The 26,552-nt window shown below is 42.7% G+C and overlaps 2 protein-coding genes across 3 annotated transcripts; one reads left to right on the forward strand and one right to left on the reverse strand.

Moving 5' to 3' along the window:
• The first annotated feature begins 213 nt into the window (after positions 1–213).
• On the forward strand, positions 214–2,540 carry smim12 (small integral membrane protein 12). Of its 2 annotated transcripts, none has more exons than XM_030064439.1 (2): positions 214–288; positions 1,238–2,540. In XM_030064439.1, the coding sequence occupies exon 2, from the start codon at positions 1,266–1,268 to the stop codon at positions 1,539–1,541; it is 276 nt and encodes a 91-aa protein (XP_029920299.1). In that variant the 5' UTR covers positions 214–288; positions 1,238–1,265; the 3' UTR covers positions 1,542–2,540. The 2 variants fall into 2 exon arrangements, with proteins under 2 accessions (XP_029920299.1, XP_029920298.1); XM_030064438.1 differs by lacking the exon at positions 214–288 and adding an exon at positions 353–374.
• Positions 2,541–9,430: 6,890 nt separating this feature from the next.
• gja4 (gap junction protein alpha 4) lies at positions 9,431–14,049 on the reverse strand. Its single transcript, XM_030062919.1, has 2 exons — positions 13,955–14,049; positions 9,431–11,578 (listed from the first exon to the last, which is right to left on the reverse strand). Exon 2 carries the CDS (start codon positions 11,567–11,569, stop codon positions 10,412–10,414), a length of 1,158 nt encoding a protein of 385 aa, XP_029918779.1. The 5' UTR covers positions 11,570–11,578; positions 13,955–14,049; the 3' UTR covers positions 9,431–10,411.
• Between the last annotated feature and the right edge of the window lie 12,503 nt (positions 14,050–26,552).

Here is a 26,552-nt window from a genome sequence, read left to right on the forward strand (position 1 = left end):
TGTACAGTAACTGAGTTATGTGTGTGAAATCATACATTTCATACACATTTTTATAACGTTTATAAAGTTTTTATTTTACAACTTGTGATGTATGTCCTCTTCCTCAGGCAGTGTATTAAGTAATGTGACCGCTAGGGGGTGCTGTAACACCAAAGAAAATGTACCCGGGATGCGTTGATTGGTTGGTTCTTGTGCCACAGCCAATAAAAATTAACCAGATAGCGGCCGTGCTGACGTAACACGGAAGTTACGTCAAACCAACTCATTGTCAATGTGCTAACGGTAAAGGTGAGTAAGTGCGGTTGAAATAGCATCATTATTTAACATATGACAAGAGGGACAAAAATCTTGGCGAGTCACAATGTGATAGTCAGGTTAGTGTTAGCCAGGTCCGGTGTTTCCAGCAGAATGCAGCCCTGTGAGCAAGCCTCCAGACAGCTAGGTTACCTGACATTGCTAGTTGACATTGCTAGTTAGCCTTTTTCCTAGTTCACAACACAGTCACGTTAACAGTCGGCAGCTAAAACAAAAACCACTGAGACTTTTATGCGTGACAGCATTCTGCCACAGAAGTACTGGCCAACTTGAGTCCCACCAAGTGTAAACTCACCTTTTAGATGCACTGTCACTCGTTTGTTGTACATTGGCGTCACTCTCTCGTGTGGGCATGCCAGGTGTCATTCAAATATTTGGCAGTTTAATCTTGCATTGCTTATCATCAAAGAAATACACCAGGTAGAATGTAATTAAAGGTATTTTGCTATGTGTCGTGAGCCAGTTTTCACATCGGCATACATCCAGTGTGCCGTCCAGTGCTTACAATAAAACTGTGACAATTAAATATTGCCTAACATGTGTCGATGTCGACATTAGCGTTCAAGTCGCTGCTTTAGCTACTATTAACCTGTTTGAGACAACAAGCGAGATTTTAGTATCTCTTGAATCTTTGCTGACAGGGGCTCTCGTGGATGCAGCCGTTTGTTTTGTAGTTCAGCAGACATGGTGTTGGGGCGAGAATGAACTGTAAGGAAGAACAAGCGGTGAGAAGGAGATCACAAGGACAGTTATGTCACTGTCTGCCTGCAGTGGCAGCTCTCCAAGTCTAGTGGGGTGGAGTCTGACATCTTAGGGAATATTGAATTTAGAATATAGTGTTTAATCTTAATGATAATCCCTCATTATCAGTTGTAATATTATTTTGGCCAACTCTGCCTATCTTTCATTGTCATTTCCACAGTGAAGCCCAGTCAGAGCGGTGTGCAGCCATGTGGCCTGTGGTTTGGACGGCCATGCGGACCTACGCCCCTTACGTCACCTTCCCTGTTGCCTTTGTGGTTGGGGCGGTGGGCTACCACCTGGAGTGGTTCATCAGGGGCACCCCCAAACCACGGGAAGAGGAGAAGAGCATCCTGGAACTGAGGGAGGAGAGGAAGCTGCAGGAACAATTGGGAAGGGACAGCACCCAGGTCCTCAGCCTGAAGGAGAAACTGGAATTCACGCCCAAAGCGGCACTGAACAGGAACCGATCTGAAAAGAGCTAACCAGTATGGGAGCGAGAGACTCACACCCTCCCCCTCACAGCCTGGAGCAGAGGTCCTAGCACTGAATTGTCTGATCCACCGCTTGGAGAGAATGCAGGGTGAGCCAGCGAGGCAAATCACCCAGTCTGCCCCTATACATCTGCCACATTTTGTCACTCCTGCGCTCCCTAAAGCATTGGCATGCCTGTGCAATCATCAGACACCTTTGGAAGCTCATTAGAAAAAGGAATACTTGCTTGTTGCAATATTGTAATAAGACTATGATTTATTGACCTGTCCTCCTCTATTTCACATGCTTGTTGCTGCAGTGATGAACAACTAATATCACTGTAATCAGATACACCGCACAGAGCCGTGTTGCTACATATGGAGTCTCTGACTGTCTTCCCCGGGGCATTCAAGCTTGTGAATCAGTATCAAAAGTTTAATGTGATTTGGCCGTCTGTTTGCCGTCAGCTTAGCTCACACAGCTAAAAAGAACTCTTCCTGATTTATTTAAGTCCAGGTGTGGCATTATGAGATGAATTTCATTGTGCTCTCGCTATCAAAACACTTAACTGTCATCTACTGCATGAAAAGAGGATTACTTCATGTAACGAGCCTGTCAGAAAGTGTCTTATTGTAATCTTTTCTGTATGGATAAGAAAGGTTTCCTGTTTGTGAACATAATAGAAAAGGAGGCGATAACGATGGCTTTAGTCTTTTTATCTAATTCCATGTAGGCTTTCTTTTATTATTTTCATGACAGCCTGTGACAAAATGAAACAAAAGTGTGGGAGATCTCTCAGGAAGTAAAAGCTGTCCAGCCCCACCACTTTACTTGACCTACTTTCATTTTAGAAAGTCTGGATGGATGGTTTGGTAACTGTGTTTAAATTACAGTGTGTGATTATACTGAACATGAAAATATGTTGAGTGTTTGTACTCTGAAAGTGCATGCCCTATTGAATTTTGAAAAGTGATGTTGCCATCTTCAATAAAGAATTGTCTTTGAGAGCACTGACTACTATTGACTGACTGTGGAATAGTAATCAAATTAAAACAAAGTTCCAGTTTTTTTGTTCAGTTATTTGTTTGCGCCTTTATGAGAAACAGTGTCACTGCCAAGGACAGGAATTAATATCACACACAAAGGAAGGAAGAACTGACTCCGCTTGCAGCCTCAAGCAGGAAATAAAGTTGAAGGAAAAAGGTGGACGAAGCAGTGCTAAATGTGTTTCTCAATGAGGGAAATCACCAACTCAATCTACTTTCAATTTCAGACCAGGTCACTTCCCAGAAATATGACCTGTGGTCATTTATGCCTTCCGTCTTCAGAATGGAGTGCACTGAGGGCAGTAGCTTTTGATTTGAGAGACTCAAATATGTTATTCCTGTGGGTGAAAACATAAATCTGCATTTGTTAACATCACAAGTTTGGACAAATCCTACATCAGAGAAACTGATAGTCTAATATGTGACAAACATACAGTCAGACATCACTCCTCTGATATTTTGTATGTACAGCCTTTCTATGCACACTGTCATCACCCTGAACCTAAATGTGATTCCCTACCTCAGTGGAGTCTTACAAGTGACAGTGCTGCAGACATGGGAAAATTTCATTACGCTTTTGTCAAAGTGACAGTATAAAAACATTACAAGCCTCAAATTCTACTATTTTGTTTTGTTTTCACTTTGTAAGGGTGGTGCCTGAACTCATGTTATCTGGCACATGATGGACAGATTTGTTCATTAGACCAACAGAGAGAGCACTTCTTAGCCCAGTTTTAGACATGGCTGCTTTTGGTTTATGATACTCCCAGTCTGGTAAGTGACATCATGACTAAAACATGATGCATATTTGGAAAAGTGACAAAGTGTTGGGAGAATGTACCAAACTTTTCCATGCTCCAGACCCCCAAGTTGACTTTCATGAAATTGCAGGCCCTAATGTGAAGTTATTTTTCTCTCGGGACCCTGATATGATATTGTGACAATTTGGAGTGAATTAAAGTGAAAATAAGCTGTTTTTCATTTTGTTGAGGACTTGGAGGATCCAGTTTTTAGCCCTTGTGTCAGCAAACATCCACCGAGCTGAAGTGGCCTTGAGCAAGAATCCCCAGCAACTTCAGGTATAGCATGCCTCTCTGATGCCTACCCTGACCTCTGACCTCCCTGTGGTGGTGGAACACTGTGATCACTAAAGTACATACATACATACAGATTTTAAGAAGTATTCATCGTGAATTCAAAATGCGACAGCTGTGCTGCTGCCACTGAAAAAAGCCACACAATGAGAAAACTTGATGAACTCTTGAATCAGACACAATGATCCACATGCACCCAGACAAAGCCACAACAATTACGATGTTGGCACTTTTACTCCAGTCCTGCAGCTATTCCTGTGCCTCATAGTGAAGCAGAGAGGTCCCGTTCTCCCATGCCTCAGGAGCACACTTAATAGATGATAACCTTTCCGGCGTGCCAGGATAAGTTCCGCTACGTTACCCTGCCAGCCAGCGAAATAGCAAGGATTACGCGGCCTGCATTTACATTGGCACCAGTGTGTTAAACGCTTTGCTATCGGCAGCCATCAGCTTGTCCCCCCGCCGCTCAAGTTTGCTATCAATGGAACAGCCTGCTCCATGCAGTAACCTGGGCTGTGCATGTTCGGAGTGGTAATCATTTCAAGCTGGTGGAAGTTTCCATTCGAGAGCAGCGCTACTGAGGATGGAGAGGCAGGCGTGTGTGAGCAAGACAGAGAGAATTCACAACAAAACGACTTTCAGTCTCACCATTGTTCACCTGTGAGGAAGAGTGGCGTTTCCAGGTGTGTAAGAGGGGGGTGTGTGTGTGTGTGATATCACCCCCGGGAGCAATCAGAGGACATGTCGACCCTCTTTTAACAATGGCCCGGCTCTTCGGGATTGGACAGCAGTGTGGGAACCTTGCTTTGTGGTCCCTGGGAAAGGAGAGGGGAATTAGGGAGGCGCTCCATTGTTCTTGGTGGATGATGGGGATAATGGGTGCGGGTGATGCTGGCTGTTTTTTGTACAGGCGGTCCAAACCAACATCCTGAGTGGAGAGGCCGGAGACGGTGTTCCCTCTGTTGTAGGAACAATGGAGCCGTCTGCCTTCTGGAAGGGCATTGCATCCCCTCTCAAACACACACAAACACACACACACACACAGAGACACACAGGATTCCAGGACTACAGGTATTGCGGTATGTTGTGCTCACAAAGTCAAGTAGCCTGCACACAGCAGCAGTGAAAGCACTTACAGGTATATTCTCACAGGGGTATTTACAGAATGAAGTATGGCCAAGTCATTAAATGTGACTGGGTAAGAGGCTTAAACTAAAAGCAGGTGGATGTGACTTAATCGTATCATCCACTGGGTTTCAGGTGTCAAAACTGGGTTTTAATAGAGTGTTGTAGTGTCCTGAGGATTATAACGATGGTTTCAGAGGTTTTTCCTTCCTGACAAGAAAGAGCTTGGGAATCACGCTCATACTTACAGATGCTAAATATCACTACAAAATATTGACTATCAGCAGCTTCAGTACAAAAATTGGTATTTATATGTATATTGGTTTTTGAAAACAAAACCATCCTCATGGTTGAGCTCAAATTCAGGTTGTTTTTCCCTCACAGAGCAGGAACAATTCAGATAATAGCGGCATAAATAATCTAAACTTTGTTTATTTGCCAAGTGTGCTGAATACCATGACAAGGTCTTAGTGCTTTCCTCTGTTACATTTGAATAAATTTGGCAAGACAACAAAAATATACAAAACAAACAAACAAAAAAAGCATACGCCTTATAAACAAACCCTAAACTATAAAACATACATACATATATATATATATATATATATATACATATATATATACATATATATGTATTTAAAAAAAAAAGTAAAAAAGTTAACACTGAAACTAAGAAGTATGGACATGCAAACCAAAAAAAACAAATGTCATTAACCAGTGACAAACTTCTCACCACCCCACTTATATTATAGTACTATAGGTGCTGAAATCTCCTTGTTCAGCATCAGTACACACAAGCTCACAAACCACACACACACACACACACACACACACACACACACACACACACACGCAGACACAATCTCTGTCTCCCATTAAGGGTACCCACCCACTTAATTGACTCCAGTCGCACAGTAGGCTCCTTAGCCATTTCCCTCATCCTTCACAGGCCTTTGATAGGGTGGCCATGATGTGAGGTCAGCGAAGCCCAGGGGAGGCGAACACAAACAATGCAACAATGCCCACTGCAGCCCCATTGTCAGGGTGAACAATCCTGAACGACCAGTCCCTGGGGAGAAACAATGCCGCAGCAGGAAACAGATATGGACCCACTTCCTATCCAAAGTCTAAATTTGGGAGCTGGTCGAGGAAATTTTTTATTGACTGAATAGGGAAAAGTGTGCCCAAATTAGGGACCAGTTGCTTGAAAGGGATGTTGTTATGGATACAGAGAAAGTTGTGTGTCAGTATTGTGCATACAATAAGGGAGATAAAGGGAATAGGCTCTCCCTCCTTCTCTCTCTCTATTTCTTTCTCTCTCTCTCTCTCTCTGACTCTCTCTCTTACATGCACACACACACACACACTGTCAAACAAACACTAAAAAATGATCTTTTCTGTCCATGATACATTACATCCAATTACATCCAAATAAAGGCATGTTGCATAACTTGCATGACCTCTCTCACATTTTGGCCTGCTATTTTAAGCCCCGCAGTCCCTTGCTTATGTGTGCGTGTGTGTGTGCGTGTGTGCGCGTGTGTGTGTGTGTGTGTGTGTGTGTGTGTGTGTGTGTGTGTGTGTGTGCATGCGTGCGTGTGTGTCTCTCCCTGTTCTGGGTGCTGCTTTGTGATATGCAGGGCTTTCAGCAGTGCAGCTGGCAGGAAGCGCACGAACACAGCACCCCACTCTGGAGTGGCCTGGCCTGGCTTGGCCTGGCCTGCATGCACTGGCACAAAGCTGGACCTCATAAGAGCCTCCAGAGCCTGGAGCCTGGCGCTGCTGTAAAACATTCCCTGAAGGAGGGATGTTTCTGGGCATGACAGCCTACCCTTGGTCCAAGACCTGCTTGAGCCTGGAGGCTGCTCGAACCAGTCAGACTTCACGCTGCGCTTTGAACTGCTTTACCATGTAAAAGCTGCAGTTGAGTGTGTGCATGTTGCGTGTGGGAAGTGTGGCTGTGCACTACACTGCAAAAACGTAAAATCTTACCAAGATTATTTGTCTTATTTCAAGTCAAAAATGTCTTATTTCTAGTCAAAATATCTCATTACACTTAAAATAAGACATGATCACCTCAGAAGTAACTTGTTTTTAGACAGTCTTCACTTGAAACAAGTGAAAATTCACTTGAAACAAGTGAAAATTTGCTTGTTTCATTGGCAAAATTTGCCAGTGGAAAAAGTGAAAATTCATTTGAAATAAGTGAAAAAATTTTGCCAATGAAACAAGCAAATTTTCACTTGCTTCAAGCAAATTTTCACTTGAAACAAGAGACAATTGTGTAAAAACAATTTACTTCTGAGGTGATCATGTCTTATTTTAAGTGTAATGAGATATTTTGACTAGTAATAAGACATTTTTGACTTGAAATAAGACAAATAATCTTGGTAAGATTTTGAGTTTTTGCAGTGTACAGTGTGTGCATTATTGTCTTTGTGTATGATCAGTCGCATGCTCCTTTAACTATGCCTCACGTAGAGTTGGGGAAATGCATCAGCAGTCAGTTCAACAATGTCAGGAAACACAGTCAGAATGGCAGCTGATTCCCAAAGGCTGTGTGTGTGTGACTGTTATGGGCAACCTATCACACAGAATGGCGTCTTCCCAACCGATGATTCCCATTCATTATATGTGCAATGTATACAAAAACATCCTAGCATCTCCATTGTCTCTGACAGGCTTTTATCTGAATAACAAACTGCACAGTGGCCGATTTGATTATCTTAAGAGTGAGAAATTCTCTAGACATAAATAATAAGTCATCAAACCAAAGAATAGGAGAGCATTTTATTAATGTCCCATTGTCCTGGCGGAGTTTGTCCTGGCACACAGAGCCAAAACATCGCTTTCATCTGTGCTGTTACGGAGATTGAGCTTGACTGAGGGCCTGCAATTTCTCTGCAAGGCGAGGCAGATATTGACTTTAGAGAATTGGATGGTGGAGCGGCACTTTAACTACGCTGTTGTTTTCATTGCAGAGTTGTGCGTTTGCCTCACTGAACAGGGGTGAGAGTTCACTCTGTGGAAGTCAAAAGGGAAAGAACAGAGCTGGGCGTAGGGCTTCTTTGGCTTGATGGGCTATAAGAAAGATGGATGCAAAAGGGACCTCCCCTGCTCCACTGCTGGCTCTGGTTGGCAGCGGAGGGCCGATATGGGCTGCCCCGTGCAATCTGTTCCATGACCCCAAGGCTTTGTGAAAACACACACCAACATACACATGTGCGCTTGCACGCAAGCGTACATACACAAAGCGCACACACCTGGACTGAGATAACAGACTGCAGGAGAATGCCAGCCAAGTTTTAGTGAACAGGCATTGAACTGGGCAGCTTCAGCATGCAGGCTCTGTTTAGATTATTCTCTGAACAATAGCTGCCAATTTATCCTTCAAACAGGGAGGAATTATGGTGAAAACTGGCCCATAACAAAAATACCTTCCATTTCAAGGACTAAAGATCAATCCTCCTTTTTTAAAGTCAAATAATTCTGACAAAATCATTCCAAAAAATGTTAGCAATTCTTTTGCTTTCCTCATTTCTCAGTCACTTGTTACTGTTTGCTTTGTCTTGCATACTTCAACCTTTTGTTTTATGAGAACCTGTCCCGCCTAAATTTCCCTTCAGCCCCCTTTCCTGCCTCAGATAACTGCTTATCATCATAGGGACAGTACTGTAAATTGCTGGAAATGTCATATAGCAGAGAACTGCAGCCACAATTCTCTGAGGACACATGGGCACACACACAGAGACACACACACACACACACACACACACATACACACACACACACACACACACACACACACACACACACACACACACACACACACACAGAGCCTGTATGAGCACCTTTGTTGAAGTTGGTGAGCTCTGGATTTTATCAATTGCCCTCCGCTAAAGCAGCGTTGACGTAGAGAACTCCCCTGAGAAAATAAAATACAACTACCATTAAGTGCTTTTCCACCTATTAACAACTTTTATTGGCTTATAAATGATGCCTTTCTTCTCCGTGCACAGCCAGAGACAAAGATCCGAAAACAGCTATTAAATCAAAGTTATTTCCCTGCATTTTCTTTTTCCTGAGGTTATGCTCACGATGCCGGAAGGCTCATCCACGTCGCCTCTGTTTTTCTGTTTCTTTCTGTCTCATAGGTCTTTCTGTTGAGTGATTCAGTGCCTCAGCATTGTGACAGTATTTAGATAGTGGGAAGTGTATGTCGGCACACAATAACAATATACACTGTACAGTATTACACCCACACACAATGGAATAGCCATATATTGAGTAAAGGAAGGCAACAAAAATATAGTGCACATAGTTTATCGAGTTTTATGGAATGGAATCTATATAATACATATGCTTTCCAATGGCATAAACCCCTGTATTTAAAAAAAAAAATAAAATCACAGATCACTTTCCCATTATATATTATACAGCATCTGAATGATGCTGTTCTTACACTGACTAGGTAAAATTAATGAATGTAGTTGTGCTGAGGGATAATTATATTTGAGTGTATATCACTGGAGTATGAAATAAAGAGAACTGACAATGCTATCATTCAAATATGGCAGACTGAACTTTATTATCCACAAAAATAATAATAAATATTAACAATGATATATATATATATTTTACAAAAACCTTTGTATCTACATTAAATACTATTTTCACATACATTTCCTGTCATCGCATCAGCACTCGTTCATCTCAGCTTTAGCTGTACCGTATTCAATCCATTTAATGTGCATTACATCTTTTGATGTCTCTCGCAGGCTCAAGGGGTTGGAGAGACTTTGAAAACTGGCTGTTTCTCTCTGTTTCTTCCCATTCCACCCCTGTGATCCTTCCTCTTCCCTTCTCTCCATAGCTTCAATTAAAATAGCATGGTTACTGGCAAGCATCAGTCCTTGACAATCACAAAATTCCATGGTTTGGCTCCCCTTTCCTTACCCCTGCTTCCCTTGCCCCTAACCCAAATTGGGTGACGGGTGACAGAAAAAAAAAAAAATGTTTGTGTGTGTACGTGTGTATGCATACACACATCTGCATGTACACAGCCATCATTCCCTTAGGAGCTGAGCAGGATCCAGAGCCCAGTACATTCCACTATCCACAGCTGAGAGATGGGACAGAGGGGCTTCAAGGGGCTCCAGGGGTTACAGTGTAGTCTTCAGGGGAACATGCTCAAATCCGGTTCTATCACATAGTCCCTTTCTCCCTCCCCTGGACTCCTCTGCACCACACTGTGTTTTTGTACTGTCACATTCAGTGCAAAAAGCCATTAAATGCAACCTGAAGGAATCTTGTGACTGTTATCTTCTCTCAGAGGAGTCTCATTTCTTGTGCCTAGTCTCTGTTTTTGCCTCGGGGAATGTTCTCAGAATGTTCCGATTTGAATAGGTCCATTTATCTGGTAAATCTCTGTTTGAATGTGTGCCTGCCTTTGAGGCATCCAGTTCACAGTGCAAAAGCTGTTCTTCATTTTTTTTTTCTCCCAATTTGAAGTCTCATTTTGCACTCCTGGAACTAAAGTGTCATATGAATGACAATGTTTCAAAAAAAGAAGCCCAAGCGGTTGTTGTTAAGAACACCATGTCACCCATGGCCTTGTCATACATAATGCTTCTGCCTTGAGTGTCCCTTATGGACACCCTTACCATGTTTTCCATTATGGTGTACATGTTTCTTGTGGTGGGCCCTGGGGGAATGTGTGGTCCTCCTACCTCCAATGCAGGTGAGATAACTGGGAAGCAGGTCGGTTGCAGCCTCTCCAGGCCCCCAGCTCACCTCAGTCCCTACATCCACATAGCTCTCACAGGGCTCAGGGTAGCCTCTATCCTCACCTTCCAAGGGGGAATGAATGTGCCCCCGCTCCTGGTATGATGGGACCATTTCCATTTGGAATGCTGAAGCCTCTGGGCTGGGGAATGCCTGCTCTGCTAAACGTAGGTTGGACTGGTGCTGGGTGTAGTAGCGCTTCTCCAGCCGGTGGGAGATGGCCAGCTGCAAGAGGTGGAGGAGCTCAATGAGGTTCAGCAGCAGGGAGACGGCAGCAATAGCCTGGGTGTAGATAGTGAAGATGGTCTTCTCGGTGGGTCGAGAGACAAAGCAGTCCACTGTATGAGGACAAGGATTCGCAACACACTCAAATTTCGGTGCAATGAAGAAGCCATCGTAGAGGAACCACAGCCCTACAATGAAGCTGGCTTCCAAGAGCACTTTTATCAAGATGCTGCATGCATATGCACACAGCAACCTGCCTTTCAGCTTTGGAGCCTCAGGCACAACCTTCCCAGTTTTTTGATCTTTACCTCCATCCTCCTTATCCTCCTCCTCCACCCTCTCCTCTGAATTCCCCTTCTTCACTTCATTATTGTCCCTATCTGTTGCGGTTTCCCCTCTCTTACTCCCGCCACCCTTGGCCGCCTGGCTGGTTTCCTCATTTTTTCTGTTGTCTTTCCCAGCCCTTATGGCCACATATCCGAAGTAGAAGATAGTTGGCGTGGAGACGAAGACAACTTGGAGGACAAAGTAGCGGAAGTGGGAGATAGGGAAGGCTTTGTCATAGCAGACGGTGGTGCAGCCGGGTTGCTGCGTGTTGCAGACGAAGTCGGCTTGCTCGTCGTCCCAGGCGGACTCGGCGGCTGTGCCCAGCACCAGCATGCGAAACAGGAAGAGAACGGTGAGCCAGACCCGGCCCACGCCTGTCGAATACTCCTGGCCCTCCTCCAGCAGGTGCTCCAGGAAGGACCAGTCAGCTCTGGACATCCTCTGCACCTAAGAGGTGAGCGGCGGTACATGGAGGGGATGGATGGAGTGGGAGAAAAATGAAGAGAGAATGACAGGAAATTTTAGGAACAATAGATGGCTGACTCACACAATGGTCATTTGTAAATCACTGCTATTTGCTGAGACAGACAAAGAAAGTCCACGGCATTTTCCTCTTAGTCATTAATTAGCACATCCAGAACTGCTACTGTGCAATAAGTAAACAAGCTTGGGCTCAGTACCCTGCTAAAAAAAAAAAAAAGGTAGTTGAACCATAGGACCTCCCAGTTACTGGCCATTCTCTCTAATAGGTTATCCTAATACTCCCAAGTGCCTGTTGTGCTAAATTCATAGCACACGGTGAATAGTATCACATGAGTGTAGCTTACATAAGGATAGGTCTTTTAGGGAAAACATCAATAAATCAGCACCTGGAGCTCATAGTTTACCCACCCTTTTATTTACCACTACATCACTAAGCAGACTATCTTAATCACTTACATCATTTAGTTTCTCTACAAGATGCCCTGAGGATTTTCATCATCCGTATCTGATGTGTAACTACTGGATCATTTCTTTAAGCAAATGACCTAAGTTTCTCCTCACCACTTCTGTAAAATGGTATTTTTGTTTTTTTTGTTTTTACAAGAGAACATGTGTATTTGGCTTTGCGTACAGCCACCTATTAGTTCTTCCATGAGCTCACACTGTCGTTAGGGTGGGCTTCAACTCCACGTCATCAAGATCTGAAAAAAAGTCCTCCAGTACTCTACAGTGAGCTGCAACTAAGAACACATGGTGCTAAAAACAAGCTCTTGTCATTAATGGCAATACTGTCCGGTCATTTTATCCACTACAGTAAACTCCGAGTGGGTGAGACCAGCAAGTGGCTAAGATTTTATGTTAATTATTACAAATGATTGTGTTTAATTATTTTATTTTATTTTGATTCCATTTAATTATTTTTTTCAATAGCTATCATTGAAATTGGATGATCTCATAAAAACTGTGCCATGAGGGGGTGATGGCGTGGGGTTCTTTGAGAGTTTTGGATGAATATTAATAGCACAGTGTTCTTTATAGCTCAGAGACCCTGAGAAAGAGATCCTGGGGTTCCAACATTTGCCATGCCGTAATGATGCACGCGCACACACACACACACACACACATACACATACACACACACACACACACACACACACACACACACACACATCTGCATAAACATCCTGTATGCGGGGCTTCAGCTGTAACTCTTGTCTGTAACTCTTGTCTGTTTGTTTTAGCTATTTATGTTTGTCTGTTATGTTTTCCCCACTGAGCCCCCCTCAACACACACACACACACACACACACACACACACACGCACACATGCACGCATGCACGCACGCACGCACGCACGCACACACACACACACACACACACACACACACATACACACACACACACACACACACACACACACACACACACACACACACACACATTCCCTGACAATATTCATCTTCATCATCATCCATTATCAAAAATCAAAATGACACACTGACAATCAGCTCTGTAAGAAATACTAAATGCTCTTAACCTCACAACATACACAGTGCAGTTGTATAAAAAAAGCTGCTACATAAATATCACAGCAAAAATTTAAAGCATCGCACAGGTATAGGAAAACGTGATAGGCTACCACAACAAACCTCAATAAATAAATAAATAAATAAATAAATAAATAAACCCTTTACTAATACAATGCAAAATTAAAAATATTAAGTATGATGGAGCCAATGTAACGTCGCTGGGCCACCACAGACAAACTGTAAGTCATAAAAGCATAAATGTCATAAATTTCGAAAAGGTCATTATGGGAAAATCACTAAGAACTATAAAGTCACTAAGGACACACATTAGTCATAAAGACGTATTAGTCATAAATTTCGAAAAGGTCACCATGTGAAAAGCCACTAAGTATTAAAAAAAAGTCGCTAAGGATACAATAAAGTCATTAAAAACTCGATAGACACAATATAATTCCATTAGAGGCATTATAAAGCATTACAGAAATGCCACTGGAGAAAAAAAAAAAAAAAAACAACTACAAACTGCAAAAAGCTCAACACTGAGCAGTATCGGTCAGGATTATTATAAAGGATCACAGGAGAAAAATTTACCATATAGTAGGCTATAACAAAGTCGTGATAAGCTATAAACCCCAATAAGAATATACTTGATGCCATCAAAAATGGAAAAAAGTATAGAATTAAGTGTAATAAAGTGGTTAAACTTACTATTATGTGCAAAAGTCTTTGGGGAATGTTATGTTAGAGTGATTAGTCAGCACAGAGACAGTCCTAATCCAACATGAATCCTAATTGGAGATGAGGTCTGTACCTGTCTCTGTCGTGAAGTGGCCTCTGTCTCCTGCCTGACGGGGTCTCAGCTCTCTGTGGTCACCGCCGGGCACTGGTGGTCTGCGTCCACTTGTGTTTGTCCTGTTTGAAAGGCAGCAATCGGAAAAAGTGGGAAGAACTTTCCCATGCCTTATATTATTGGCCCTCCCTCAGGAACTTAGTCCAGGAAAAGGGATGGAAAACCTCAAAATAGTTCTCGCTCGTTGCGCTCCTATAGGCTGCTCACTTTAAAGACCACCAGTCTGCGTCAGCTGCAAGGAAAACAGCGTATGGCTTCGCTTAAAAAACAGCTGATACAATCTTATTTGGAGAGTTACGGGGAGAAACACACTTGGGGAGAAATCTAGGTGTAACTGGGCAATTCATACTTTAAAAATCCATACTTTAATCCACTTTCAAAATCAGTCAGAGTGAGATAGTTTCAATGGTTTCATTTTCACTTTAATTTCAAAATAGTGTAAAATAACTCTTTCTACTTCTTCTAAATCTTTCTGCCATGCCAACTTAAATGCCCACTTGTTGTGAGCTTATTTGCGTGATAAGTAGGCCTAGATAAAGTCCGTGGACAGATTGTACTATTATTTTTAAGAAAAGTTAGACTTTCAAAATCAATAGACTTAATTAGTTTCTGAGCAGCATAATCCTACTTCAGACAATTTCGTATTGCTTTTCTCTCTCTCTCTCCCTCGATTTCTCTCTCTCTCTCTCTCTCTCTCTCTCTCTCTCTCTCTCTCTCTGTTGCTCTTCTTCTTCTTCTTCTTCTTCTTCTTCTTCTTCTTCTTCTTCTTCTTCTTAATACTAGTAATACCAGTAGTTGTAGTAGTAGTAGTAGTAGTATTTCAAAGAGCATACATTTCAGAGGGTAATAACAGTGGCTACTTTATCTAACGTCACGCAAGTAGATGTAATTTTCCATTATGCCACGCAATGGCGCCAGTCACCTAATTTCCAGGAAACGCATGACGCACCGAGAAATGAGTATCACATTGTTTGTGTCCCAACATCGATTTGTTACCCTACTTACTTTTCTATCACATGCATAACTTCAAGATATGGTCAAGACTTTAGTCTAGAGCTGCTGAGGCAAAATCATATGTAACACAGTCAGACTATCAGTTTAAAAAAAAAAAAAAAAAAAAAAAAGCATCTTCTATTATAGCCTAACATACAAATCATGTATGATAAAAACATGATGTTGACGTGCAGTTAGGCTAAACTGTGAATTGCAGGAATAGGGTGTGTGTGTGTGTGTGTGTGTGTGTGTGAGAGAGAGAGAGAGAGAGAGAGAGAGAGAGAGAGAGAGAGAACCTATAACCTCAAGAGGCTGCTGCTATTATTTTGGAATAGTTTACACATTCCCAGTCCACACACAGTTCTCAAGCTCTCAAGCGGACATATGAGTAAGGACAAGTCACCGGAAGACTAGATTTCATCTTCGGCATCAGTTTTGCAGGCCTAAGTCTCAGCCCCAGACTGCAAAATTTCATCCAACATTGGCACTATGGCACAAGCAAGCCTGCACATTACGTGTGCGTTACATCCACAGGCTTTCACGTCACCGTTACACATTTATTTTTGATAACATCTTGTGGCCAATTGTGCAGTTGATCAGTATTTAGTATTTTAGCCAAATAATGTGACTGCATAACACATGACTGCATATGTAGCCCTGGCTCAGTTATATACATCACAGTTCATTATGGTGTGCACAATCCACCTACCGATGACTACCTCCAGTCATTATTCCCTGACACCACACTGTCAAATTAAGGTCTTTGGTGAGAAGTCATCATCTTTGCAATTGGCTCTGATCAGAGCTGTGCCGTGAGATGTGTCAATATGCAGATTATATCAAGGGTAAGGCTTGTTCAATCTTCCTAGCTGTTGCACAGACTTAAGTTTTTTTTTTTTTTTTTTTTTTTTTTTATAAAGCCCAGTAAATTGACAGTGAATCATCCTGACAGATCTGCGTCTTTCTCTTTTCTTTGGTCATTACATTTGAAGATGAATGGCAAGCAGGGATGTGAGGACAGCCGGCAGTGAATAATGAAACTGTTCCTATTCTGAAGATGTGGTACGCCTTCCTGCGTTGGGTGTGCTCTCCCTCATAAGCACTGTTATCAAATGAAACTAATTGCCAGCCTCAACTTCAATCAATTCCTCCACACGGGACACATACTAATAGGCACCACTGTATTTTAGAAGAGATTTAGTCCTGTGTGGACATCACCGAACCCAATCACGCACATTTGCAGTGGGAATGGGAAACCAATCTAAAAATGAGAACATTGTGAAAATACGGACAGTCTGCCGAAGCTCTCCCAAAAGCAAACAGACATTTATTTATTTATTTTTTTTCTATTTCCATTTTTGTCTGGTAAATGGTCCGCTTTGCTGTATGATACATTCTACATGGCAAAAGCATAAGGGCAGGTCTGGCTCCATAGCTTATGATGAAAGAGGATCTGCCTCAACCAAATGACTTGATCTATTTACCTGACAGTCTAGTTCCTTTTGAAGAGGGAAAGACAAATCACTATCATTTTTTTTTTTTTTTTTGTATGATTTAGTAATACAGGGAGCATTGAATCACTCTTTCCTCCCTTTACAACCATGACATGTTTCCAGCCTCAACCAAAACATACCAACAGAAGGCATTTCTTTTTCTTTTTCTTTTCCTTTTCTTTCTTTTTTTTTTTTATATTTTTCTTTCATTTTTTGCTTAATCAGATTTACAGATAACAGTGGAATTCAGACACATATATAAAAGAAAAACATCCATCAACAACATGGGGAGAAGAAGTTATCAATCCCACATGGATTTGGCTGTTAGATATAGGTCAAGGGGAAACCCAGTAATAGAATAGCTGACATATTTGAGTCTATATGGTTGATATAAGGTGCCGATACCCCGTATCCCACGGTCAGTCTTTATACACAGGTAAAATATTCAAGTGATATTAAGTCCAGTAATATCTTATGCCAATCTGCAAGAGCCCAAGTCTTCTCACTGACCCATTGCAATATAATGTTAATTTTGGCTGCAAATGTAAGTATATTATACAACCAGTAGGGATTTCTACATGAAAATTCATGATTTAAAATAGAAGCATGACCATTACTTATGCTATTCACAAATGCTCAATTTAATTGATGATGATCTCAGCTCTCTGGCTTTCTCGTCCTTCAGCAGACATTATCTCTCATTATGGAGAATACAGTAATGTTGGGCTAATTGGCTTGATAGCCTTTGCTACTGGAGCCGACCAGCATATTACATGTCACATACAAAACTTACAAATGAGCACTGATTATACAACATACTTTATTATATATTTAAATGTATTTATGTGTTTTCCTATAGCCATAAATAGATTTTGCTGTCTCCCTCAGTCCCTGCAAACATATCAGTGAAGAATCTCAGGGGTTTTTGTCTCACTTGGTGTCATGGATTGCGTGTAAAGGGCTAAAACAAAAAACAAAGATCAAAAAAGGTTACATCTCGTGATATAGCAAATTATATGTCTGTGTGTGGGTTTGCATGGGAGTGCACATGTGCCACTGCACACATAGAGCAGGAATTTCCCTCCCATCTGTGTGGTGTGTAACAGTCAGTTTCCACCACAGAAAGCGGTATGTGCATTAGTGCAGCTTGCTTAGTAAAGATGTCAAAGCTACATGAGCTATGGGCTCCACAGCCTTGCATGTTGTTTGATGAAATATGCAAGACGTGCTGGCAGAGCTGTACAACTGCCGGAGTGACGGATATATATATATAGTGTGTGTACAAGCCGAGCAGGCCGATGGGAGAGAGGGGGATGTGATATCACACCACACCAACAGGGCTCGTGACATCACCAGTGTGCCGACAGAAACTAAACATAGCCATTCATTCAATGATTCTTCATCTCACACACTTTTTCTGTCCCCCTCCATACACACATGCGCGCGCACACACACACACACACACACACACACACACACCCCTCATTTACAAGGCAATACAGTGTCACTAGCACCTCTTAATTCTTGATTGTTTACTAGGATCCGCATGAGATTATGCATCAGCAGTGACGATTGTCCTGGGAACAGCAAACATTCATACCTATGGGCAATTTAGTTTCCAAACAACTTAACTCTCTTCTCTTCTCTTCTCTTCTCTTCTCTTCTCTTCTCTTCTCTTCTCTTCTCTTCCATTTCATACACTCACATGTCTGTATACTGTACCAGTCCAAATTCAACGTCTATAACCAATAAGAGCGTTGTCCAGTTCCCTTCTTTGGTCTACTTACCATGCATCTCCCAGCCTTGTTACGCCTGGGGATGGCTCCCTGACAGGCACTATTGATCCAAGCTATCTTGGAGGGACGCCATGAAAGCACACATTGGCAGCTGATGACAGCTTTATTAGAAAAGGAGGACAGAGCAGATCAGCAAGTTTCCCACATCAAAAAGCCCAAAGGGGGATGAACCATGGATGGAGCTTATCAGATCTGTTCATGGATCAGTTTAGTGGCTTTTTTGTGTGAAGGTGATCAATTTGTTTCGCCCAGTGGGGATAATGCCTTGCAACCACAGGTAAAGAGGACATTAGAGAATCCGGCCACTATTGGGTATATGATAATCAGCAGAGTTTCCATGAAATGTTAGTTTGGCCACAATGCTGAGTGAGAATTAGTTCATACCAATATCACTATTGTAAGAAAAAAAAAAAAAAAAAAAAAAAAAAAAAACACTGGACACTGGACACAGTAATTGGCCAGCTGTCTAGACTGTGTGTATTGCACTGTGTGGACAGATGTGTTTATACACTGTGTTGTGTGTATGGATGGAAATGTTTTAAATATTTCAAACTGTGAAATTCTGAGAGCAAGAGAGAGATTAGGATTTGTTTTTGCAATAGACTCTCATTTATTTTGGGAAAGACAGATCTCTATGCAAAATAGTTGCATTGCTGATACTTGGATAGACTGTGGGAGTATACAAGTGTGGCCATGGGTTTTTCAAAAAAAGCAGTTCAATGTTTTTTTTTTTCTGCTGTAGGGAGTTTTTTTTTTTTTTTCAATTTATTTTTTGACCATGACTATTTACGACTTTATTCTTGGTATCTACTAAAAAGACACTTGGTGGGAACAAATCAAAATTTCATACAACATAAAACTGTAACCACATACAGTGACTCATTGCAATTGAGGGGAGGTGGGGTCAGGGCCTCCTGGCATCTGGCCTTACAGTAGTTTGGATGAGTGCTAATGGAGACACACCTGCCACCAGGGTGTGAAGCAGGTGGCACAAGGCCAAGCTGTAAATGGTTCTGCCATGGTGATGAATGCGCCGCCGCATTCATCAGGGGTGAGGGAGCATGTTGTGCTGTGTTCACACCGCGGATATGACACCTTGACCCAATGAACCGATACATATTCATTAGGTTACCTTCCTTCAAAAGTGAACAAGAGAGAAACAGAAAACTAGCACAGCTCCATGTCACTGGCCTTGTTATGGAGAGAAAATATGAGCCATGACTTGATAGAGCCAAAGTTCATTTGATGGAGTCAGTTGAACAATTAGTGTAACAGATACCAAAACGCCTACCAAACATGATTTCCACTCCAAGTCAGCCTTGACAAACCTTCACTATTTCCTCGGACTTACAGTTTTATGAGATGGATAGGATTTTTGGATTTCCATTTCTGCTTCAGTCGACCCTGCAGAATACATTCCCCCAGGGAAAGGGTGAGGGTAAAAAAATGAGTGGTTTAGCAAAATATGGATCTCTCAGAGGCAATATTCTGTACAAATCGTTGGGATCATTAACAAGCTGCACTTTCCTGCTCATATTCAGATGGACAACTTAATTCACCCTTTTACAGGACAGCTTGAGTGATCTCTCAGGCTCATTTGCCTATAGCTTACATGTTAATGTATATAATGACCACAGAAATTGTTGTCTGTTGATTCCCCTTACACCCATAATGCTGCATAAGTAGTGAGACACAGGAAAGTCCTGTGGACTGAACCTTATAAAATCAACAAAAGCAGACTAGTTTACATTGTCTTCAATCCAGTGGGTGGCACGATGGTCTAGACAATGACTGATGAAGGTCAAATGGTGAACTTTCACAGAGAGCAGACCAGGTCTCAGCTCTGATCTCTTGCAGAGAGATCTTAAGGGTCAACTTACCCAGGTAAATATTGTCACACTGACAGAGGAAGTGCCTCTCGGGTCACTAGTGTTGTGTGAAAAGATAGAAATTGGTATTAGGGATCCAGTTGTGGGACGCAGAATAGACAGTGTGGGTGTCACATATTGCAGCTGTCACACTTTGATTTATGTTGACCCCAAACACTGTTGTTGAAACACATACTGAAAAGTACACTCCACTCACTCACTCACACACACACACACACACACACACACACACACACACACACACACACACACACACACACACACACACACACTATTCTCACAGGTGCCTCTAAAGCATGGCCTGTTGGTGTTGCTGACCATGGTGCTGAAACCAAAGCCTACCAGTACAGTTAAACTGCTCCCTTCCCCACATTGTGTCAGTGCGATGAATATATAGGCTTAAATAGTAATACAAAATAAAAGTTGCTTTGTTTGTGAGAACGTGTGTGAGTATGTGTATCTACAGTGTGTCTTTTGTGCATCTACAGTGTGTCTTTATTCCTTTGCCAAACCGTATGCAGGATGAATGTAGTTGCAAAGGCCCTTTCCTGTTGGAGCAGAAGACTGCACTAACTTCAGAGGATCCTCTGTCTCTGTGGGCGACGTGCCTCTGAATTCATTTACACATACAGCGTCTGAGAAATTAACAGGGAAGGCGTTGCTTAGCGTCTGTGAAAGTGACGCTCCCCATTAGCGACCGCGACAAAACACTTGGAGGCTCCTGCGTCCTTTTGGTTACACACACGCACATGCACACATATGCACTCACTCCAACACACACACACACACACACACACACACACACACACACACACACACACTTAAGCATATGCAGACACACGCACAAATGCATGCATATGCACGTGCGCATGCATACAAACTTTTTAGTTTCTGCAGTTGCGCTATGCAGCGGCACGGAAGCCTTTGCAAAAGCCAGAATTCGCCTATTTGTTGTTGCGGTATTGAACATGTATAGTGAGTATACCAAGAGCCGACATGTAAATATAAGTCAACAGTGGTTCATATTGTATGGGATGCCTCTTCAACAACGAAATGGAAAACATTACACGGGTCATTATTGTCAGGCACGCTACATAACCCTATATAGTTTTGTTTTCTCTTCAATCGTGCAATAAACACACGCAGTTATGCAATTCTAAAACTGAAAAATTCAAAAATAATTAGGCTAATATCCATTGCTTTGCACTCTCTCTCTCTCTCTCTCTCTCTCTCTCTCTCTCTCTCTCTCTCTCTATTTCTCTGCTTTGACCCATTTACAGTACAGTCTAAGTTAGACGTGATAGCGTATTCAGAATGGGCAATACGCTTAAAAAAAAAAAAAAACACTTTTAACTGAGACCATTGCTTCAAATTACCATAGTCTGCGCTTCAGTAAGCTTGGTCGCGCATGTATATGGCCTATATTTTATGCTGAGATTAAATTGGTTTCTGCACAGATGATCTTTTGTTGCAGTATTGAGCTGAACACCCTTCATAAAAAGGGACATTTTGTAAGACATTTTGGAAAAATACTGTCCAAATGTCACTGCCAAACACGCCACAGGGATATTACAAGAAAATTAGGTATGATTGAGTCTGTGTTCATAAAGTTAATGAAGTCTCTGTATGGAGAAGGCCAAACGTTAACTCCCTACAGTTACATCAAAATAATACTATAGTGTTATCACCATTGGAGAAGATAAAAAGACATTAAGATTAAAATTAGAAAAAAAAGAAAGCTACGGCAAGGTAACTTTGAAGGCACTAGACTACCTTTATATTACCACCGTGTTACACAGATTGCGTGCAGTTCCCAACTCAAATCAAACTGACTGTTATTATTCTAATTTATCAAACACAGTCTTGCACATCAACCCTGTCAATCATTCTTTTGAAAAAAAAAAAAAAAAAAAAAGGATGCGTCTCTGACTGAAAACTGTGTAATTTGTCTAATCACATGTGTAGCCGCGGCTGTCAGACCACCAAACTGACATCCACACTGAAAAAAAGAAAGAAAAAACTGACACAGGCTGCGTTCAAAGCTTAATTTTGTCATATTAAATGCGAAAAATATGCAAGTGGAGCTGAATTGGTGCCATTTGTTTCCACGGGGCAGCATTTCAGAAAATAATTGGGACAAACGAAATTGCATTGGAACAGGCGAATTTATCACAACCTAACAGTTCCAACACTAACACTGCTGTATTTATTTAAAGAAAATATGACGTCCCGGCTTCCTTTTACGTTAAACGACTTGCTAATGTACAGTTAGTCCTCTTTTCTTCTAGCTGTGTCGAGGTTTGACTCAGCCCCCCCTGGTTTCATGTGGCCCCTCCTAACCGAGCAGCTGTGAGGGGCCGCGGAGAATCCCGTGGACCAATCAGTTGCCGGTTTTACTTCTATGGGGAGTCCTGCCTGAACCTGAGAGAGAGAGAGAGAGAGAGAGAGAGAGAGAGAGAGAGAGAGAGAGAGAGAGAGATGATCGCAGGAGAAATGAGCGGAGCTGCCACCGGGTAAAGCACCGCTGGCTTTCACTGTCTGTCTCCATCCTCTGTCCTCCTCCATACAGCGATCGGAGCTGCGGAATAGGCGAACGTGTGTCTGTGTGTGTGTTGCGCGCGTGTATGTGTGTGTGTGTGTGTATGTGCTTTTTTTTTCTCCTCCGAACGAAGACAGCCTATGTAGAGTCTTCAGCGTCGTGAACACCTCGACTTCAAGGTAAGGAGACGCACAGAGAGGTTGACTGTGTGTGTATGCGTGTGTTGGGGAGGGGGATGAATGTTCTTTGAGAGCGCACTGTGTAAGTCGACAGAGTATGTGGCTTACATGCAGTTGGCCGTGGTGTTATCTCGGTCTGCTGGTGTTATATCCAGTCAAACAGTGAACGGAGGCGACTTGGTCGGTGTGCCGTCCGCGGGGTTCCAAGATATGTCAACTTGTCGTAAAAAAATGGTTAAGTTGCGCCATTTGCGAGCGCAGGCACCCCCTCCCCTACCCCAGCAGCGAATTGTGTCAGGCATGGGCTTGTAAGGAAATTCAAAATGCATCTACAAGGGAAAAAAAAACAACAAAAACAGCCTACAGATCTTGGAGAGCACCGACTTTCATTCGTGCGTAAATGTTCGCTGACCGCCAAGGCGCGCCTGTATGTGCAGCCCATGTAATGTTTGTGCACGTGTGTCCCGGAGAGGAATTCGCGCAGGCTGCACAAGTATCGCGTTTACACGGGGAAGCACGGGCTCACAAAGGCTTAATTAATCACACGAGAGCGGCGCACAACGAACAGGGCGCTTGGGACACCGAGGCACGATTCCTCCGGACCACCCCGGTTTAGGAATCCTCCAGAGATGGTGGTGATGGTGGTGGTGGCGGGGCTTGGGATGACTGGAAGACTTAGGGGTTTACGATTTATTATCCCATCTAGCTACAAGCAAGATTAAAGAGGACGGGCTAATTAGAGCGCAGCCGTGCCGTCTTCACACGCATTTGGCGCTCCTTTGAAAGATGGTTGCCGTACTCCCAGTTAACATCTGGCTTAAGCATGCAGTGTCTCAGTAACCGCCCCTTTTCATATCACAACCGCACAGCTAAGCCCTCTTCTTTTTCTTTTTTTTTTTTTCTTTTTTCTTTTTTTTTATCACCACGTCTTTATTGTAGACATACACAGCCTGGCTTGTGGCAACAGTGGCATTCTTTGGATTATTTGATTGCATTTTTTTTTTCTTCCTAGCGAGATCAGTCAATTAAATGCGGGGCAGATATGGATCAAGCGCAGAGGCAGCTCTAGCCCGCGCCAGGCAGCTTTATGGATTATGATGTATTGGTAGGTATATAAAAAGGCTGAGTACACCACGGCCCCCAGACGGCGATCATCAAAACGCAAGCACGAGTATAAACAAAAATCAATTAAATTTTACCCCCCCCCCTCCAAAAAAGACGCCCTCCTCCCCTGTGTTATCACTAGGCTACTATGCGCCTTTCAGTTTGGATCATAAACTGAGCTTAGGTGTGTTCAGAACGTGCACTACATCACTGCTGATGGAGTATCACTGGGCCAAACTGTGTGCTTTGGTCCATTGATTTTTCTTGCTGGATTGATTACTGTGCTGCATCCCTCTCAGTGTGTGTGTGTGTGTGTGTGTGTGTGTGTGTGTGTGTGTGTGTGTGTGTGTTGGGGGAGGTGAGGGTGCCTCAGAGGGGCTCAGGCGCAGGGCTTCAATGTCTTGGACAGAGCCGTCAGTTCAATTCAAAAACCCCAGCGTGGAAAAGCTCCTGTATCTTTTTTTTTTTTTTTTTTTTTTTTTTTTTTTTTTCATTTCCAGCCAAAACCGATTTATGAAGTAATTGTTCATGGACAAGGTGGAGCATCCACTGATGCGACATTGCAATAGGTCAGTGTAATAACATAGACCGCCACACTTGCAGGGAGCAGTGATTTTCAATGTTCTCCTCATGAGATTGCAGATACATCCCGGTGATTTTTTTGTGCACTCTTTGTTGTCCGTTTAAAATAGATCCAAATTGCAAGATCAAATTTGGACTTTCCTCCAGATAATGAGACACCCACATTCTGCTGGTTTGTTCTCTGAGTCCTCCCTGCGTGCACATCCAGCGCACAGGGCAGGTTTCCAATGGAGACGCGCTCAATCAACTGCACCGAGAAATGTAGGTTAATAAAAGAAGTCGTTTCTGCATTGACTCTGCCAGGAGATGTGGAAATGATGTGCTTTGCCACTGAGGAAACAGTGAGCGCTTTTCATAGAGCAGATTATACGGCAAGTTTTGTCCCCTAAATGATAGATCCGGCACTGAAACAAAAACATCCATTTAAAAAAGTCAGGAAGTCTTGTTTTGTCTGAAACTAAGCGCACAAAATAATGATCACCTGGCGGCAGGGAATAAGACAATTCCACTTCAAACAACTATTTGGGGTTTCTTCTCAAGTAGCCTACAATGATTTATTTTCTGTCGCTTGTTCAGTGATGTGCTTTATTCTGGCTCGTGTCTCAGGTAAAGCAAGTGGAATGTCAGCAGCACTGCAGATAATTTCACTTGCTCTCAGATAAAAAAAAAAAAAAGAAAGAAAAAAAGGCAGATATAATCAGACTAAGTAACTTCGGTTCGGTTGGGTGGATATTTTTTGCAGTGCACTTGGGAGAATTTGCTGCCAGAGCTCATTTCGGCGCGTCTACACGCGTTGCTCAAATCCTGTTAATTCTTTTCACCGTCACATAAAGAGCGCGGTAATGACGTTTCGTCCGATGGGTACATGATGATTAAGCGTCGTCTTGGCGTCTGTTTGAGGCTCCTGCGCACACCGTTTACTCGGAGGAGTGGGTTATGCAGGGAATGGGGAAAGGTGGCAGCAGGGGAAAGGGGAAGAGGAGGGGAGAGGAGGGAGGGAGGGAGGGTAGCGGGCACACAGGCTCTGTATCTCTATAATCTCTCCTCATTGTGGGATGGCAAAGTCCTTGCATCTATGGTCACTTACAGCCAAACCCTAAAAAAAGCATGGCTGTAATTTCTGCAGACTATGATTGTATTTTTGTAAATTAATAGATGCACGGGTCACCAAATGCATGTAGCTTAGAGAGGACTTCAGTTCTGAATGCCCTCTTACCAATGATTTTTTTTCTTTGTTTGGAAAATGCAAAATTGAGTGCTGATTTGGGGTCATCTGACAGAGAGAAACAAAACAAAACATGGAGTAACCAAGTTTCATGCTTAGTTGTTTATCAGTTTAGTCCAAAGGGTCCTCATTTCATTGTGATATAGTGCACATTTATGGAAATGGACCCCGCATTTTTTGAGGGATGTGATGATTCAATTCAATTTTATTTGCAAAATTTGCAAGTCATGACAGAAGTTATCTCGAGGCGCTTTACAGATGAGCAAGCACTTGGCGACAATGGTGAGGGGGGAAAAAATGACCAGGGAGAAAACCTCGAGCAGGACCTGGCTGTGGGTGGGCGTCCATCTGCCTCAAAAAGAGAGAAAGATCTGATCTGTTTGTTGAAATGCAGAACACTGGGTGTATTATTTTCCTAAATGGCACTTTTTTTGGAGCAAAACCTTTCAATTCAACTATCACCTCATGTTTTCGCTGCATTGGCAGGGAAGGAGCATCCTCCCCTGCAGCAAAGCACCCTGTCATCACCTCTACAGTGCATCCATGTTGTAATTTTGCAGAACCCAGTAGTGGGAAAACAGCAGAGTGGTTTTGATGACAAGGTGAAGGACTTTGAGAGTGTTTTCACCCTGCTAGTAGAGCATATTGCTACAGTAGCCTCTTGATAAGCACTTTGATACAAATATGCACAGCTCAGAGACAAATGGAGGGGAGGGTGTCATTTCAAGGAAAAGCTCTCCACGTTGCTATATTGAAACC

This window comes from Myripristis murdjan, chromosome 11 (assembly GCF_902150065.1).
Source record: "Myripristis murdjan chromosome 11, fMyrMur1.1, whole genome shotgun sequence".
Taxonomy (NCBI): Eukaryota; Metazoa; Chordata; class Actinopteri; order Holocentriformes; family Holocentridae; genus Myripristis; species Myripristis murdjan.

Excerpts from the sequence above, each read along its gene's own strand:
- smim12 (XM_030064439.1), top strand. The coding sequence starts at position 1,266 with ATGTGGCCTGTGGTTTGGACGGCCATGCGGACCTACGCCCCTTACGTC.
- gja4 (XM_030062919.1), bottom strand. The coding sequence starts at position 11,569 with ATGTCCAGAGCTGACTGGTCCTTCCTGGAGCACCTGCTGGAGGAGGGC.